The sequence below is a fragment of the Pseudochaenichthys georgianus genome, chromosome 15 (genome assembly GCF_902827115.2).
Source record: "Pseudochaenichthys georgianus chromosome 15, fPseGeo1.2, whole genome shotgun sequence".
Classification (NCBI taxonomy): Eukaryota; Metazoa; Chordata; class Actinopteri; order Perciformes; family Channichthyidae; genus Pseudochaenichthys; species Pseudochaenichthys georgianus.
Window position 1 is genome coordinate 15870592 of NC_047517.1, and position 19085 is coordinate 15889676.

General features: G+C 41.8%; 1 protein-coding gene across 1 annotated transcript in view; it reads right to left on the minus strand.

The window, feature by feature from the left end:
• Positions 1-19085, minus strand: part of LOC117459734 (arginyl-tRNA--protein transferase 1) — a 64564-nt gene that overhangs the window by 39058 nt on the left and 6421 nt on the right. Inside the window, 4 exon segments of the mRNA XM_034100822.2 lie at positions 2082-2114; positions 9749-9877; positions 11782-11910; positions 14754-14959. Of these exon segments, the coding sequence (XP_033956713.1) occupies positions 2082-2114; positions 9749-9877; positions 11782-11910; positions 14754-14959 (497 nt within the window).

Sequence of the window (19085 nt, forward strand, 5' to 3'; positions counted from 1 at the left end):
GTGTGTGTGTGTGTGTGTGTGTGTGTGTGTGTGTGTGTGTGTGTGTGTGTGTGTGTGTGTGTGTGTGTGTGTGTGTGTGTGTGTGTGTGTGTATTTTAATAGCGTTCTGATTGGAGACAGATGAGGCCGACACGCACAGGTAGCGCAGAAAGCCACACATAATCCCTCTGAAAAGGAGAGTGTTTGGAGAGAGACAGGAGAAGATAGAGAGGAAGATCAGAGAAAGGAATAAAAACCCTTCGGACGAGAGGATGCCAAACGAATGAAGAAGAGGAAGGGACGGCGAAGGAAGATATGTGATGCAGTGTGCCACATTATGTGTGTGTGTGCGTGTGCGTGTGCGTGTGTGTGTGTGTGTGTGTGTGTGTGTGTGTGTGTGTGTGTGTGTGTGTGTGCAGAAGTGTGTAATTCAGAGTGCCAGGTCGCCAGCCTTGACGAGGTGATAAAAGCTTGTTTCCTATAAACACTAATGATGTTCATTAGTGGAGACCTGAGGGGGCCCACAGGGCAACACCGAGTGACTGTTATTGTGTGTCTGTCAGTTTGTGTGTGCTCCTCGCCCTCAGTCCTATTAAAGTGGCTGGTATAAGTGCCCATCCTGGGTCTAATTAAGGGTGTAATTGTTCTGACCCAACAGGTCCAATGGTGTTTCTAAAGGCTGCAGCTCAGAAAGCCTGCTAAGAAGGGATTTACTCCGATCAATCCTGATTCTGTCGATCTGCAGCTTGAATGGCCATCAATCTAAAATATAGCTAAATCTATGCCAGTCAAATTTACATGCACTGTTTTTTGTATGTCTAGCACAGCGGCAGAGCTTGTCTCTCTAATACATTTGCTTGAGTTAGAGATTGAGAAAATCCTATAACCCAAATGGAGTTATAGTTATTTCAATAGAGATACTACATTTTATAAAGAGAAAAGTACAATGGATGACAGGTGCAGGTGCTACAACTGCCCAAAACACAAGGAAAATGTCAATCATAATATAAAAGCACAAATGTGCCAAAACACATGCATCCTCACCAACTCTCTTTAGAAAACAGGAACCAACTTGATGAAACGTGCCGCGTTTAATACAAAAATTACTTTTATTGCCTTATTTAAACAATGTTATCACAAGATTCCTTCCAATAGTATTGCAGATTTGCTAGCTAGCTAACCTAGCAAATCTCCTGATGGAAGTGTTTTGGGCCAGTGTAACGCGTTTGCACCGGTCAGCCTCAGCCACCGTAGAAGTAACGGAAACGGTAGTGTTTTCTGTTAATTACAATTATTTTGAATAAATAAAATAACACTCTAGTATACTGCTATGTGTTCAGTGAGGCCTTGCTGCTTCCACATCCAACTCAGCGATCACAGAGAACACCATAGCTTAACACTGAATCCTTTTCCAAATGCCATCAACATCCATCATATTTGAAGCATCTAAAAAAAGCATCTAATCAGCCAATGGATTTCATTCAAGGTTGTATCAATGCACCAGGAGACAATAGACATTTCCCATGATGCCTAAACTATAAATTGTTTTTGTAACCATCTGTTAGGTCCCTAATTGAAGTCCACAAAGCTGTCTCATCAAACGTTTATCTGTAACACATAATATGAAGCGCAGTCGTGTGTCCCATTCTGTGAATGCCAGAGGAAAGTCTCTGGCGCTCACAACGCAATCTGGACACCACATTTTTCTATTTTCTTCCCTCAACACCCCCTTTCTCTTGGACAGGACTAAATTAAAACCCCTCTGATATGAAACAAAAACCTCTTCCTGAATCCCTTAACCCCCCTCCAATCCAGCTGGAGGGCTCTTGAAGAGCGAGAGCAAAGGTGGTCGGGTAGGTATGTGCTGGAGGAGAGGAACTAAGTGAACCTTCGTGTCCTTTGAGCGTGTTTGATGGAGAACTAAATACTGAAAGTGGACATTTTTCCAAACATTATCATCATCACCATGACAGTAATTTCACCGGGAGGACATTTTCGGTGTTGTTAAATCATTACAGGTAGTAAGTAACACGTATGGATGAAGGGAGACATTTTAAAAGGTGGTTTTATTAAACTGTCAACAGGCCAAAGGATATACATACCTCTAGTGGTGAATCGCAGAGAAATCTCCGGAACTGTGGAGGGAGGCAGGGGGGTGGACAGAGAGAAAAACAGTTAGTATTCTGGGTCACCAACTCTCTTGAAAAAGCAGAAATGAAAACCATACATGTCTCCCTGGCTCGCCTATATAGTTTATGTCTCTCTCTTTTCTCCTAACCGAGGTGTCGCATATCATATGCAGCCCCCCCTCATTCACAAACGGACATGAAAAGGAAAATTGTATTTACACAAATGAAAACATTTAGCCTATCAAGGGAAACTCACAATCCGGAGAGGACATAGTGACAACTTAAATAATAAGAGCTGCCGTCAAAATAGCATTCCCCTGAACACACTTTTAAATGCGCATGAGATATCAATTACTTGGGGGACTTTAGAAACTTGAAATCTTTCTTCCATTCCCTCTACTATTTCCTCCTCCTTTTTTACCACCAAGGTGGAGAGCAGTGTGTTTACAGACAAGCAGTACTGGAAGACAAACGGGGCATACCTCCATGTTTAGGGCCAAAATCGACGCATAATGAGAACCAGCTCGGCCACAGTGGAGCCGTGATGGACAGCTTTTGGTTTATTCGCTCTATCTCGCCCTCATGCACCGCACCACAGCTTCAAGTTCATATTTCACAGGAAAAATGTTTCACAGCTGTGTCTTTCATTTGCAGAGATGTTCAACCTTTTTGTTCCTCTCTCTGGTGAGCAGGACAGGAGTCTAGAATAGCAAGTATCATAACGTAGGATGGAGAGGTTTCAGAATAACTAAATAAACAAGAGGGTATGAGTTATGTTTAGGGCTGGTACTGATTTTAGGTTATCAAAAAGTCACGGGACAGGGGGCCGCTGTTTGGGGCATTCAGCCACACACAGAATACACAGTATGTCGATGCACGTAATGTGGAACCAAATTTCAAAACCACAAGTTCCACTCAGAAACATTTTAGCTGTAAGCCGTTGGCAACATATGCTAATTAGCATAATAAGCAGATTGTCGAACAGATTTCAGTGTAGAACACTTGAACTGGAAGACCCACCAAGTGTCTCCTGGTCATCTGCAACGTAGAAACACAATGCTTACGAACATTCAACTGCATCAACCAGATGTTTCGACTGACAGATGTTCGGTTGAGGTAACAACTAACTGAAGTCCAAATTCTGCTGCTCTCAAGAAGCCTTTAGACACCAAAGAAGATAAAACAATCCAATAACTAATCAACATTTACTACTTGAAAATAATTAAACACACTGTTTTATAGTTTGTAGTTCGTTATTCCATGTCTGGGTATTTTTCAATGTAGTTGCATAAAAAAAGCCTCTCAGTTTTATAGCTTATTGTGACCTGTTGACTTCTGGGATATAGTTTGTCCGGTGTTCTTCAGTGTAATACAGAATGATGTGAAAAGTTACTTATTTTGATTATAGATGTAGGTTAGCAAGGTTAGCAGTGGGCGAAATGCTTAAAAAGGGTTTTGTTCAAAGTAAATTCAAAGGAACAGATCTTTAAGCACTTGTTCTTTCCTACAGACAGTGCGTATGTAGGAAAGAACAAATGCTTAAAGATCTGTTCCTTTGAATGTACTTTGAACAAAACATGAGCTGAGCTGCCATTCTCAAACAGGGTCAAGAACAGATTGGTGATGGTTGTGTACTTTTACAGGCTAAATGATGTTGGTACATGAAGACTCTCCTTAATAATGCAGGTTTTTTTGGCTAGTTTAGTTCCGTCTCTAGGCTAACAAGCGTCTCTGCCCTTCATGACCTAAGACTAGTCTCTCACATAGGTCTTGGTCAATAAATGGATTCATCAGAGTCATTCTGTACACACAGCAGCTCTGTCGAGCCTGGGACAGAAAATATGTCTCCCATTCTTATCAAAACTAATACGTTACACAAGTAACTGGAAAACTCACAACCACCTTTTCTTTTTGTTTGTTTCTATGAAGACAGAAGTAAAGCTAGTAACAGCACAGCCTGCTGAAGGCAGGGTTCATTGGGTGGGACAGTCTTAGCTTAAGTGCAACTCAAAGTCCTGCCAGTATCCTGCACTCATCCAGAGTGTGGTTCTCTGTGTGCCTGCCACAGCTGACGTGTGTGTTGATGACACCAACGCGGTGTTCTCTAACAGGGACATGTTGGCAGAGCAGGGCTAACAAATAATGCACCGTCATCTGTCATTTCTATTTGACCTCTGCCTGAAGCAAACTGCTTTGCTCCCTTCAAACTCGCCCACTTGAGTTGGATTCTTGTCATAGAAATGACTAAATCCACAAATGATTAGTGAAGCGCCAGTCAGGAAAATAAGTAAATCTATTAGACATGAGGCTCGAGAAGGAAGACAGCTAGTGTAGAACTGAACAAACACATAACTGAAAAATGCACTTCTTGCTGAGAGCTGTTGTTGTGAGCTATAAAAGACTCACAGACTGTGCACCCTGCAGAGCTGAATACTTCAGCAAGATGCACCGCACAGTTCTGCTTTTACCAGACTGAACCTCACACCGGGCGAGGAGGGGGATAGACAGAATGGCTCAAATACAACAATATGTAATAAAATGTAATTCGTACCTTTACATTCTGCTGCTCTAGGCAATAAGGGCCATGTGCACTTGCAAAGTATCACTTGAAATTACTGCAACCCCCATTGAGCCAAGATAACTTTAAGTAGCAGTAGATGGCAACTCTACAAATACTACTTAATAACATGGTAATAGTGGAGTCATGTTTTAATATGAAATAGGGACAAGTAAAGGAAAACCATGCAATTACCAAAGTATAACCGGGTAAAATCGTCCTATTTATGATACGTAATTTCGGTAATATAAGCCCAATATCAGGAAAGCCAAAATATGCAAATATATTCCTAATTTGGGTTTCCAATGTGTAATTACTCTTTGGATTTTTATGGTATAAGTGTGCCCTAATAGTAACCTTTTATATTGTGCAAACGTCAACCTATTTTTCCTCATTATTATCAGATTATTACCCCAATAATGATGACCATATGCACAATATTAAACCACTTTTTTGTTAGCAAGTTACCAAATTGTGACCAAAATACACTCTTACTAAATAGTATTACTTTTTGCTGTCATTAAAATAGTTTCTCATTATTACCCTTTATTTTTGGCATAAATACATTTCACTCTAATAACAAGCAGATAAATCCATACTTAACAACACCAAGCTACTCCCTTGTTATTCATCTTGTAAATCATTGTTGCTCTTACATATTACCTTGTTATTGTCAAACTACTACTATTTCAATGTTATAAACATCTCAAATGTAAAGAGCTAATATTATTTTATTTAAATGTATTCTAATTCTATACTACTAAACAGCATTTTCTACACATTTAAATTACAATTGCATTTGTTTTAGATACCACTTCCAAGTGCGATCAACGAGGAATATGCAAATTAGCTTACAATTAGCCAACCAATTTAAGAACGGACTGGCTTAAAATGAAGAAACCTACAAACAGTTATTAGAAGGGTATTTTGTATTGTTTTATCAGCTAAGGTGCAGTCGCAACAGGTGGGTCTTCAGTCTGTAACTGATGATGATGTGGGACTTTCTGCTGTACGGACTTTCAATGCTCAATGTGGAAAGACTGTAGAAACGACATGTGTTCTGTTGATACTGATCTTTCTCGTGCAAAACAATGCTCATCATGTTCCCCACCTGGTGGCCAAGCCAGTAAAGACGTGTGTGTTTCCTCTACTAACTTGACTACTGCATTGCCAATTGAACAAATGACCAACAGCAAAGACTCCCAATTTGCGCAATATTGCCTAAGGCCACAAATGAACTTTAGTTTAAACCTTACAAATAAAACTAAATGGTTTACGAAACAACAGCTGCAGTTATTACATGACATCATTCATAGAGGCCATGCTGCGACACTGGCTGATGTGTGAATCTCCAATTGACCTTGTATTAAAATGCTATTCCATTAGCCAATGGAAAGTGAGAACTCTTTCACATTAGAGCCCGTTAATGAATGTAAATGCATTCTTGGATGTGGGAAATCATACCGAGGAGCAGCTTTCCACTGCTGTGTAAACTTAATTGGCTGGGTGAGGCCGCTCTCCTGGAGCCTGGCAGGACTGACTCCTCTCTAGCCACTGACACTCAACAGACCACCAGGCTGACACGGACACGTACACAATCAAAAAGCCAAAAGTCATTAACACACAGACCGGGCAGGAGATAGTCAGTCTAATGTGTAAGCGCAGTCACTCGGGCATGAAGGCAGCAAGGGTACAAACATGTGAATACAATCCCAGCTTCCTCTCTGTATCTCTAATACAACAACACACATGCCGGTAAACAGAGCCGTGTCCATGTTGCCCTCTGGAACGTTCTCATGTGCAACACATGGAGTCCATCACTTCCTCTCTAACTCTCCCTTTCCTATAGTAAACACTCATCTGTGTACCATTAGAAGGGCAAGCAGCCGTTTTGAAAGCACGCACGCACACACACAAGCGTCTTCCATCACACACATAGTTACATTAGACACACGCATCTGCTTAACACTAATTGCTACTTAGACCTCTAGTCATTGTGCTCCTTACTCACTCGATTTGCTGTACTTATTTTAGCAACATTTTACTGTTACTGTATGAACTCTTCACGTTAAAAAAAAAGTCTTTCTCTGTCCTAGCCAAACATTTGCTGACTAGATTTAGTCTAGGACTAGGTTTAGTTAAGCGTGCAGCAGAGAAGCTCCAGGAACCTAGCTGCAAATCACAGATTAATAGACAAAATGCCATGTGCTCTGATATAAGACATCTTTTGTATTGTACATATTTATGTTGCAATTAGTTTATGAACCAATCTGAGCCAAAAGCTATTCTCTTCATTCCTTTTTTCAAGTTAATTTGTTGCCATTTAGCAGATTTTTCCATATACTTTTTTTTCTTTTCGCATTTCTTGGTTAAGGTCCTGGCCTTCAAGAAGAGTAAATACAGATTTAACAGGACTTGTTTTCTTCAAAATGAATGCCACATGTGCAGGAACTTAGAGTCACGGCTCAGCAACACAGTTAAGACCAGTAAGTGTGAGTTAGAGTGTGCGCGTGTGTGTATGCACGTGTATGTCTAAATAATTGTGCTGCAACTCTGTCAGGAAAACCATGATTGGATGTGGAAGAATTAATGTCTGGCTCCTTTCCAGTCATGGTATGACAGGAAATGCTTACATCGTTAAACAAACAAAGCCATTCCCCTCTAGGACATTGTACTATCTAATAGTAGTACAATTTTGGCAGGGTAATTGAACGAACACACACACACACACACACTCTGCTATCGCCTGGCTTTGAGCCAGGATGGCGGTATTCCACACTCATCCCCGAGGTAATACTTTAATGGATTAATAAATACCTCCACAGATCCTAAATGACTCAACTTCTCGGTAGCAGCAGCAGGCATAGAATGGCACCAACATGTGCCATCACCACATCAACAATGTGTTTCTCATTTCTTTAAAGGGCCACAGGACAATAGGGGAGCTCTGAGCTTCTGGGAAAACAACTGGAGAGTTAACCAGAAGCTTGGCGTGGAACAAAATAAAAATCAGTAGTGTGGGCTCAGGAGAGGTTGTCACAGTGAGTTCAATTTAGGGAAGTTGTCTATAATGAAGTTAGATTAACTTAAATTGGAACAATTAGAGGTGACTACGCACAAATAAACCTCAGAGGAATGAGACAAATCCAATGAAGGGACAGCATGGCATCACCAATTCTGGCATTAATGAGACAACAGCAGCCATTATTCAAAGCTGCCAATCCAAGGAGGCTGGAGCGTTGTGGAGTCGTCTCTTTGTCTGTCAAAATATAAGTAGTGTAAAAAAAGGTAGAATATTGCTATGTAGCACAGAGCATGTGTGAATGTATAACCCTGTTTACACCTGGTTTTAATGTGCATCTTGGGCGATGGGAAGTGGACAGCGCTAATTACATGTTTAAACGACCACTCACACATTTTGTAATTTGACTGCTCAAACCTCTTGCCCATGTGGTTTGGAACGCATTTAACAACTTTGTTTTCATAATTTAAAAGCTGATCCTCCTTATTTTCATCTTCAGTTGGTTTTCAAATCACTGATTTTGTCAATGATGCATTTTGGAAAACCCATTGAGAGTTATTATGCGTAAAACACATTTGGCTATTTTGTTTTTGTGGAATATGTCAGGCAATACACCCAGTCTGTTTTCATTTGATTCTTCTTTAATTGCTGTGGTTAAAAACAAAGCATTTAGTCTTTGTTAAAGAAAATGATGTATGTGTTTATTGACATATAGCATGGGGCAGTTAGATCCAATCACAGCAGGTCACCCTGTGGAGATGCATTATATTGCCAGGTGTGAACGGACGTACTAAGAGCTGTCCAATTGTGACCAAATCCCTCAGCTTATAACCAGGCGTGACTATGGCTTATGAATTATACACACAATCATCTTTATAAAAGCGTCCGAATAAAAAATATTCAAGCACTTGTTATACAATTCCCTACGGTGGGGCTGCCAAGTTGAATTACAATAAAAGGCCTTTAAACGTAATCAACCCAACCGTATTTCACTCTGTGCGTAACACTACATGCAGTCAGTATCCAACCTGGAAAGTCCATCATTAAAAAGAAAAATCTTTATGATCTGGTAAACCCAACAGACAGCCGATTTGTTTACGGAGCCTCACACCTTTGCGTTTTTTAATACAAAAATGTAATTATTCTGCTAGTTCTTGAACCCATCTGATCCCGGTACAGTTATAAACCGGAGCCGAAGCGCACACAAACACACACGTTCCCTTTAATAGAGCTGGTGTTATTATGGCATTAGGAAAGAATCTGCCACGGTCTGCCCAATCTGACAGCTTTTATTATTTATTAATTACCTTACTTTTACAAGCTGGAGAACTCAGTAATTTACGGAGGCCTGCTGGCAGGAGGGTGGAGGAGGAGGTTGTTTTTCCAGGCCTGAGGGACAAAAGGCCCTCTCAGGATAGTGAGAATTTCCAGCACCTCTGCATCCTGACTAGACTTTATTTTCTTCTCTTTTAACATGTAAAAGTGGAGAAATTGAGGTGTTTTATAGTGCAATTAACTGTGCATTAAAATTCATTTTTAAACTATTAATCTATACCTGGTTACTGTTTCCCATTTATTACGAGACAATACTTCTCTTTCACTGCAAAAACGACTGAACTTTGTCTCTCTTTCCTTCGTAGAGTCTCAAGTTACAGCTTTCCCCTTCCATGTGCAAAACAACGTTTTAATCGTCAAAATGATTAATCGTGGGACCAATGAATGCTACAATTCTCCCAAGTGAATGGGAAAGGACTGGGAGTTGTTGATGGCCTTCATCATCAATTAAAATAATTATTTAGCTTCCAAACTATGAATTACTTTCATTACCAATGAATCCATCATTTTTTTAAAACAGTTTTTCAATAAGGATATTCATTTTAAATGTTGAAAATCCCAGAATACATTGAAAAAAAAGGTTAAAAAAATCAAAGAGAACAGTCAAAAATATCGAGAACTAATGTTAAAAAACGACATACAATAGGACAGCAGCAAGATGCTGAAACAAGCGTGTGCAGCAGTGCCCTACCGTACAGAAGGTGCAGAATAATAATCATGCAGTACCTCGCTTTCACTACATGCGCTGAGGTCATCACCATGAACGGCCATCTGGTAGCGGGCGTACAGCGCCACCGACTGTTGATAGGACGCTGCGAACTGAGGGTCCTCAAAGTTGACCGGCACTAGCCTCACCTTCAAGCACAGGGTGTGGAGGGAGGATTTATAAAGGTTGACAATCAAATCAAAGGACGGTTAGAAAGAAAAGGGAAGAGGAGGAAGCATGGGTGCTTTGGAGGAATTGACAGTGCAGGACTCAACAATAGAAGCTTTAAACAGTGTTATACAAGTGTGTTGGCATCATAGGGTACACGTCAGTCTCCCAGACCCCGAAGCCAGAAGCTAACACAGCAGGTCTGCTTTGAGTATTTATCAGATTGTTCTGCACAATGAACACAGAGCGAGAAAACAACAGGATTCTAGGAGACTGAAAGTGGGGTTTTGAAGTAATAAAAGGACTTGAGGATGAGGCTAGTGCATAATAATAAGGGGGAGTGGTGATTCAAGGTTCAACACATTGTCGGCGCGCGTGTAAAGTCCGGGGAAGCAGAGAACCCAACATTGTGTCTCAATGAATCATGTCAGAAAGACACATATACAATCTTGCAGCTCGACAGACTCCTTTGGAGAAGATGAACAAGGTGGAAACAGACGCTGCACGCACAAACACAATTAGAATCTCATCATCACTGCATCGTCCTCAAACGCAATTCCAGTTCAGACACGGGGAACTATGGTGATGGTGGAGTGATGGGGGCGAAGACGAGGTAAATGTGTGAAGGTCGAGAGGGTTCAGCTGACAAACAGCCCCCCCCCCCCTTAAACCGAAAACAGCTCAAGACCGAAGACCTGGCTGACTGACCGAGGCCAACTCAGACACCTGGAGAAACACTGCTCTCAACCATGGCGTATGGAAACATTCCCCCGCCCCCCCCCCCCCATTTCCTCTCCCTTTCATTCACGCTTCTATATACATAGTGATTTTAATACCGACATGTTAATTTAGTTTTTTATGAAATCAGAGAGACTTTCCAACTGCCTTTCGGTTTGTTGTTGCAACGTTTCTGCATGAATAGTTCATTTACTACAATCTATGTCCAGTGTCATAGAGTTTGAAGATATATGCGGAACATGTATGACTGTTCCTTATGATTTAAACATGTGAAATGGGTTACATCTTTGACATTTCTTTTTAAATGCAAATAATAGCCACTACAAACTTTAAGGGTAACTTTGGTATTGGTTTGGAACTGGTCCAATGTACAGTAGTAATAATAGTCACTATGCGTTCAATACAAATGCTTGTTCTTGCCACTGACAGCTCAAAGTGTAATTAGAAGTGTCTGGCCACATTATGGAAAGGATCGCACAACCTTTTTTTTTGTATAGCGAGATCAGGTTTGTTTGTTATTGTGTCCCGTGACCTGATGCTAGATGGTGGAAACGTGAGGGAGAGTTAGAGATGTGAGTGCCGGTGTTTTCAGAGTTGGGTGTTGGATTATAGAAAAAGTAGTGTAACCCTAAAGATGTATAATGGGGAGTATTTATTTCTCTCCGTAATGTTGTCAGACAAACAATCTGAGCCTGCACCGGCAAAAATGTAACTCTTTTAGTGGATGTACAGTGACGCTGCCCTTTTGCTGCCATCTCGGTTATTACTCGTCAAATTTCAAACTGGTCCAAATGAATCATATAGACACAACTTGGGGAAATATGGTCTAGGTCGAAAAATACTAAAGTTACCCTTTAAGGTATAAACAATGTTTTACTATTTTGGTAAATAATAATGACTAATAATAATTTAAAAAAATTAAAACTACTGCTTTTGTTGCATTCTTTCAAATAAAACAAAATAAGCACTTAAAATAATATGATGAAAAAAAAAAAAAAGGAATCTACAGTAGGTTAAAATATTCATAAGAGATTAGACCAAGGTGAAATCCTTTTGATGTCCCTGTAGGTGCCCAAACTTGTAGACCCTGTCCCTCCCTCCCTCGGTACCCCTAGAGCAGGTCGACCTATGCCCCCCACCCTCTGACCTGGCTCTCGGAGGGTTTGTCAGGAGGGTCCTTGTGAATGGCCATCTGGTAGAGTTTGTACACCTGGTAGGAGGCGTCGAAAGAGGCTTTGAACTGCGGGCTAGGGGGATTGGCGCGCACTAGCCTCACCTTCAAAAAGAATACGGGCAGACAAAGGTTAACATCAAAATGGACAAAGTACAGAGAATGACATAAGTGGTGATTCAAATCCTTAACAAAGGGAAGAAATGGTCACACATCAAAGAGGGAAGAAGAGCGAAAAGAGTGTGAAAGGAAAGAGGGACACACACACACCCTCTTAAATGGGTGACATGCCTATGAAGACTTTGAACCATCTTACAAATAAGATGAAAACGTTTAGTTATTTTCACCAATGGCAGCTGTTGGTAGCCTTAGCAGTAGCTTGACTGGAAAGCAAGAATAATACAAAGAGGTTGTGTTGTGTCCATCTCCACAGAATAACAGCAGGTGTTCCCCAAATAACTAAATAACAAGCAATCAAGTCAAAGAAAAACAAGGTAGAGCAGGAATAATCATGAGCCTTTTCTGTTTCCATCTTCTCTTCGTATTGTGTATTAAGGGCCATGTCCAGTGCTTCACCATGCCGGCATATGAAGAGAAATAGCAATGTTCATTTTCACGAACATTCACAGCCCCACGTTCTTTTTGCTGACCATGAGAAAAGTTCAAGGGAAACAAATCCGCTTTCATTTGTTGCTCTTGTTCATCGGTCATTGTTCAGTGAAGCTAGATTGATAAATATCAGCCAATATTATATTACTGCAGACCTACTTAGACATATTGGAAGTGCAGCTCGATTTGAGATCACTTCAAAACAGTGTCTTCTTCATTATAAAGTGTGTCCACCAGAGAGCACTGACACATTGACATTAAAACTGTCAAATGTCCCCGGCAGGATGTATCTTGGTCACAATGTCCATTATGTGTTATGCGTCATCATAATACAAATAGTATATCCGCTGATATATCGATCCAGAATTGTTTTAACTGCCAATTCATCACTATCAGTATCAGTATCAAGTATTGCACTTTAGTGTCTGAAATGAAAAGGGTCTGAATGTTGCTATTGTCTACCAAACTAAAAGAAGATGTCATCTTCTAAATCGCCCGGCCCTTTTTAATTAACAATCTCATGGTTGTGAAGCTTTTGTTGGCCACAGAGTATCTGCCGTTTGAATCCCCTGGAGGGACAGGGGAATTGAACCTGGGGTTTGTTTGAGTTGGACTAAAGTGGGTTCCTCTCATATGACTTGGCATCTATATCCTTTAGTCAAACATAAACGTTGGGCCTCTTACATAAAAGAACAGTGGTGTAGCTCAACCCTTTTCATTTCAATCTACATTGAGAGATATTTGGATAGCGTTAGAGCCCTTTGGTGAAACAACACGGCAGCAGAAAGTAGAGAGCATGGAAATTAAAATGTTAGCAATTCCCATAACAGACTTGAAATGTAACACCAACAGCCTGACTGCTTTACAAATAAAGGCTTTTTGTTTTACTTTCATTCAAATGAAAGATCATGGCGCATCAAAGCTTTAACCAATTGTATGAACCTGGATCTCAAATACTTTACAGGACATCATTATAGATAGATACTATACATGTAAGCAATATTTTATTAATAAAACGTTTTTTTAATATGAGCACAGTGTGGAGACAGTCGAGAAGACTCTTGAGGAGATGAACAGTTCCACACCTTCCTGAGGTGCCTGGGGGGCTCTGAATCACGATCTCACACTGACCCCTAGTGTAGACTACTGGAACCACAGCTGCAGTTAAGGCAAGCACTGAGGTAATAACAGATCCCTTTGTTATGCATTTAAAATCATTTTTAATCTAATACACTTCCCCAAGCTCATAGACGCCAGGTGTTAACCATGGCAAGAGAGGAAGTGCTTGAAGCGAGCAGAGGTGAGTCTATGACAACACCAAAGGTGTAAGTGAGGCTGAATCAATCTGTGGACGTGCTGACCGCCCTAAACTGTAGACAACACACTGACCGTGCATAAGTACTTTATTCAAACCAACTGTAAATAATCCAAACTATTCCTTTTAATGCCGTAGTGTAAACTTGGGTTTTCCTGGTACCGATTGTGACTTCCTGAAATCTTTAAACTTGTAGCAACAGTCAACGGTGCAGAAGCCCAGGACTAAAACCCAGATTCACTCGACTGCTTATCCTCCAGATTGTCTGTTATCCACAAAACAGATGCCGCTTAGCTGCATGTAATAAACAGCTAAATGGGTCAAATAGAGACATCTTCCAATTATTAGCCTTGTAAGACGTATAATTATCCTTCCTTTGGGACGACCGAGTGTTCATGCCCACTTAGCGAAATGGAACAATAATTGCGGGCAAAATAATGAATCCAATAGGAGAGAGCAGACTGGGGGGAGGTCTTGCGGGTGCAGTCCCGGAGGGCGGGGGGGGCATGTAGACAAGAGACAGACACTGCCGGGTCCATCACTGCATCTGGCTCACATTTTGGTCAATACCAAGAATGACGTTACTCTACCAACCTCAGCTCGAGGCCTTCGCCAGGGATCTTTCTGCATCGTCATGCCCGCTGCCAAAAGTTCACTTCCATGTCTTCTCACAGCAGGAGCGGGGAGCTGTGGTTTTAATGTCATCAGCAGGGAAACGCGACCCAGTTTGTGTGGTGTGTGTGTCTGTCATTTGGTTGAATTAGATGGAGGAAGAGGTGGTTTTTCCACTCCGCTCTGGCCAGCTATCCTCTCCGCACACATAAACACATGGTGAAGTCACTGGAGCAGGGGGAGAGGGCTCTATGAAACCCAAAATCAAGATGACTGAATCCAAACATTGTGGATGGAGAGAGCTCAACTAAAAATGTTTCTAAATGAAAAGATGGAATCATCACAAAAGGCTAATGCTTATTCCAAGTCACATTAAAAAGAAAGAAAGCACCCACTCTAGAAGTCTGCTTACCTCAAGGCAATGAGAAGAGTTGTCAGGCAGTGACTCATTGATGAAATCTTCCAGGGGTTTGGTCTGGGCCGCAGTGGGGGGGGAAGGAGAGACAATGGAGCGGACTCCATCAGCGTTTTGTCTAATCTGGTCTTTCTGAAGACGTCGCTCCTTTCTCAAGTCTTTGGCCTTCCGGCATGGCGGCCGGGCGGGATCAGCTCCGATTCCTGCACCCCAGGAGAAAGGAGTAAAGAAAGGGGGAGAAATGTCAAAGCTTTCCAAAAATGCTTGCTAGGTAGGGTGTTACAAAAACAGTTTTCTTTTTAATGCAAAAGACGTGACCTTCGACTCACTTCAAGGTGAGAATATAGAATAAGGGGGAGTAATAACTAATAATTGAATCACTCCAAACTTCAGTTGGAAAGGTGGTAACTTCGGGCCGCTGCTATTGATGTGTCTCAAGTTTGACTTTGAGAGTGTCAGACCATGTTTCCGATGGATTTCTCCCGGCCCCTGTCGGCGAATGGGCTGCCATGTTTACTTTTACCCCCTGCCTGAGAGGCCAGTCTCAACAGAAAGGCCGATGGAAGACATTTTCTTGTTTCCCTGCCCCACTAGTCTCCACATTACATCATTGCTTAGGAAGCTATAAAACAATATGACCTGTTAGCCCAAAGGATTAGCAGCTAGCTAGCGTGTATTTATAAAGAAACAGAAGAAGGAGAAGCCATAATGAATCCAAGGGTGTTTCTTTCTTATGACTACACTGACCAAGATAACAGAGCTTGATGAGCTGGTGCTCACATCATGAGCGCAGGACACGCACACTGGTGACACACACACAAGACTAACATGAATATTCTCTGAAGAAACTGAATCTCTCCCCGTTTCCCTCTCTCTGTCCCCCTCTTCATCCTTCTTCTTCTGCTCCTCCTCCTCCACCACAGCCTCCTCCTGGGCTCCTTCCAAGCCCCCTCCAGCTCTCCGGGCATCCCATGTCATCAGTTTACACGCCCACATCCTGTTTGGAGCAATAAGGAAACGAGAGCCATTTCCTGCTTGTCTTATTGCCAGCCGCTGCCATCAGCTCACTTACTAACTTTCCCCGGTGTCGACGTAACAAAAGGAGGGAGGGGGGGGGGGGGGCTCGGTCCTGACAAGGGGAGAGGGAAACTCTGTGACTGACCACAGCTCACTGGCAGTGTTCAGCTTCAGTAGTGAACAGTCAAAGCACACCATAACAGGAAGGATATGCAGATTCTGCAGGTTTATTTCCAGCAGGGTTTTCCCTAATCTGTTGCCTGGCAGGTCTCAAATGACTTCCCGCCAGGCCGAAGCATCCTTTTTTAAATAAATTAAAAAAGAGGAAACCATGGGCTATCTTCTAATTTCCAAAAAACAACAGTTTAATATTCTTGCATAATGTAACTAAATCATAATCCAGCTGGGACTTTGCTGTTTTTCAACCTAGACCCAGTTTTCCATGTGTTTGTGTAAAACACACTAATGGGCATAACAGCTTTTGAAAAAGTGTTTGAGCGAGGGCACTCCAGGCACAACACAGGATACAATGTAATACTCTGAGCACAAACATACATGTAAAGATGTACGTGTACCAAAAGGTCATGTTTTTGCCAGTGGAAAAGTGATCAAGATTTGGCAAGAGGAGTGCCGATAATGCCGAGGTTTGTTGTGTTGGAGTAAGGACAGTGGGCGATATGGCCAAAATATTTGATCACTATATATTTTTCCTTACTCATCCTCATCCACTTCTGTAAAGTTGAACTCTTCTTATCTATGTTAACCCACATCGTGTTACCTTGGGCAGCAGTCGATTAAGCGTTATCTCAAAATCCTGCAAGAACAAGATTTAAAATGGTTTAACTTTTGACAAATCTTTGCTACTACCATCATATTAAACTAACTTGTTGCAGTACAGAAAGCGTCACTTCAAGCTTGATATTTGAAATGTCATGGCTGAATATTCAGCAGATTTCAAACAATATGGATGAGGTTTAACCCTCTTTTGAGACTTCAGCACAATAACCAACGCTCTTTGTACACGTCTTAAGCAAAGAGTACATAGTTATCTCTCTGTAGGGTTATTTCCACAATGTTACTTGTCAGTGGGCAAAAACAAATACTATAAGTGGACGTACATTGACAGTGCGCAATTTTCCAAAGCACTATAAAATAGAGAAGGTTGTGTTTTCTGACACTTGGTGAGTTCCCTGGAACACCGGGGACACATATTCATGTATAAAAGACGTACAAAGGTGCATTTTGCGTGATAGGTCCCCTTTAGATGACTGGAGGCACTAAAGGACGGAGGCCCTCTGTTACAAACACTGTTTACTGGGTCACAGTAAACGCTGCGAGGTCAAGTAGGACTGGGTACACAGAGTCTGAAATGTGTTCATCGTGCCATCTTAACCCCCAACACATAAACCCTTATCCATGTGCCTCCAATTACTATCTCACTGCACACCTTCTCTATGTCTCACACACAGGGACACAGGTACTCCTCAGGACAGTGTTGACGCAGCCGTGGTAAAGATAGAGTCTGACAGATCAGTTCCTGTGGAAGGCACATGCTCCCACTCCAGCAGTTAGCACTTCATGAAAGCTGTGACACTCTGCCTCCCCAAACACACATACGACTCCGAAGATCTGCCTTAACTGTCTGGACTGGTGACATACTGCTCCCCGCATGTAAACATGTAGAGACTGTGAATGAATGGACTGTGGGAGGAGGATGCTGTTATCTGTGAACAGGCCCTGATGTGCCGTTGCTCTGGGAAACTCTGTCTGTACTGTTAATGTTGCCTCAGTTAAAACACACCAGACTGCTTCCTATAACAACTGCTTACAGCATCTTACAACAATTTGCCCGATAAGTAGTCATGCTACCACTTGATGAACCCCACTCTTTTATAGAAATGGTGCGAACCTGCGTAGACCGGGCCCTATTATGTTGTTTGTTTTTCGTGCATGTAAATGATCTGCAAAGGCTAAAGGTGATCTCCCACACCATCCCCGAAACACCTCGATTAGACTCCTTTGTTTTCTTCCGTAACACTTGCACTTCTATTGGATAGCGCTCCAACACATTGTACATGATAACGCTAAGGAGCGGGACATCTCTAAGCGGTTGGCCAATCAAAACAGCCAACCAGCAAACCAATCAGAGCAGACCGGGGGGAAAGAGGTGCTGCAGCACAGGCTGTATGAGTAAAAGAAAGACCTTTTTGGAATGAAAGCATGTCACAACATACTCATGACACCTGAAAGTGAGCATGATATGGCCCCGCCCCCTTTAATAACTTTTCATGGTAATGAAAATCATTTTGCACTGAAAGGGCACAAAGGGAGAGTGGACCAGCCAAGGCTAATTCAATAACTTCAATGCAACATGTGTATCTGCCTTCTGTGTGGATCCATTCCAAAATGTTATAGGTTCTTCCTTGCCCCATGCTTCACCTTTCCACCGAGTTTAATCAAAATTGGTCAAAGGTTTTTTTCCGTAATCCTAAACGACAGACCAAAAACCTGAGCTAAAACATGACCTCCTTAACAGAGTATATTGATGTTTTCCAATCAATTAACACTGCAACAGAACTCTGGAGAAAGCAAATCTATTTTAGCTTACATGCCAGAACTGACTAGCTCCATTGCCTTTACTGAAACACATACAACACATTGATCAAATACTTTTATAGGAATACAAATACATGTATGCAAGTTACTTGATTCCCTGTAAAGCAGATCCAAGGACAGCTTTGCAACACATTCCATATGCACTTCTGTATCTGTTTACCTCTGGCTTTGCATACTCTATATGGGGAACGGGGAGCCGTGTTCTCTCCAGCTAAGACTGGAACCGGCCCAAAGCTATAAAGCGCTTCAGTCATAAAACTACAGGAAAGATATGTCCAGGTGTTTTCTGTTGGAGGTGAATAAGGGGGGAGTGGAGAAACACCAGTCCAACACCGTAAATCCTCCTTGCTTCCGCTTTGCTAGCCTCCTAAAAAAGCCAGTTATTCCTGAGAGTCTGAGGAAGAACAGTGTGGAGCTGCTCCTGCACCGCTGAACCTTTTCTATATATGTGTTTATGTCTGCATCAGGATCGAACCGTGCCAACACCGAGCCTTTCCACTCAAATAAGTCCCTGCTTTTTGATTACTGAGCGTGGGGTCGTGTTCTCATTAGAGGTTTAAAAGGGAAATAAGTGGTGGAGATCTTGAACATGAGCAGTTGTAAGAAGTACTGCTTCCTGTGTCTAATAAGAGTTTATTATCTAAACGCGAGTGTTATTTATTCATTAATGGGAGTTGGCCGTGAGGATATCCTGTA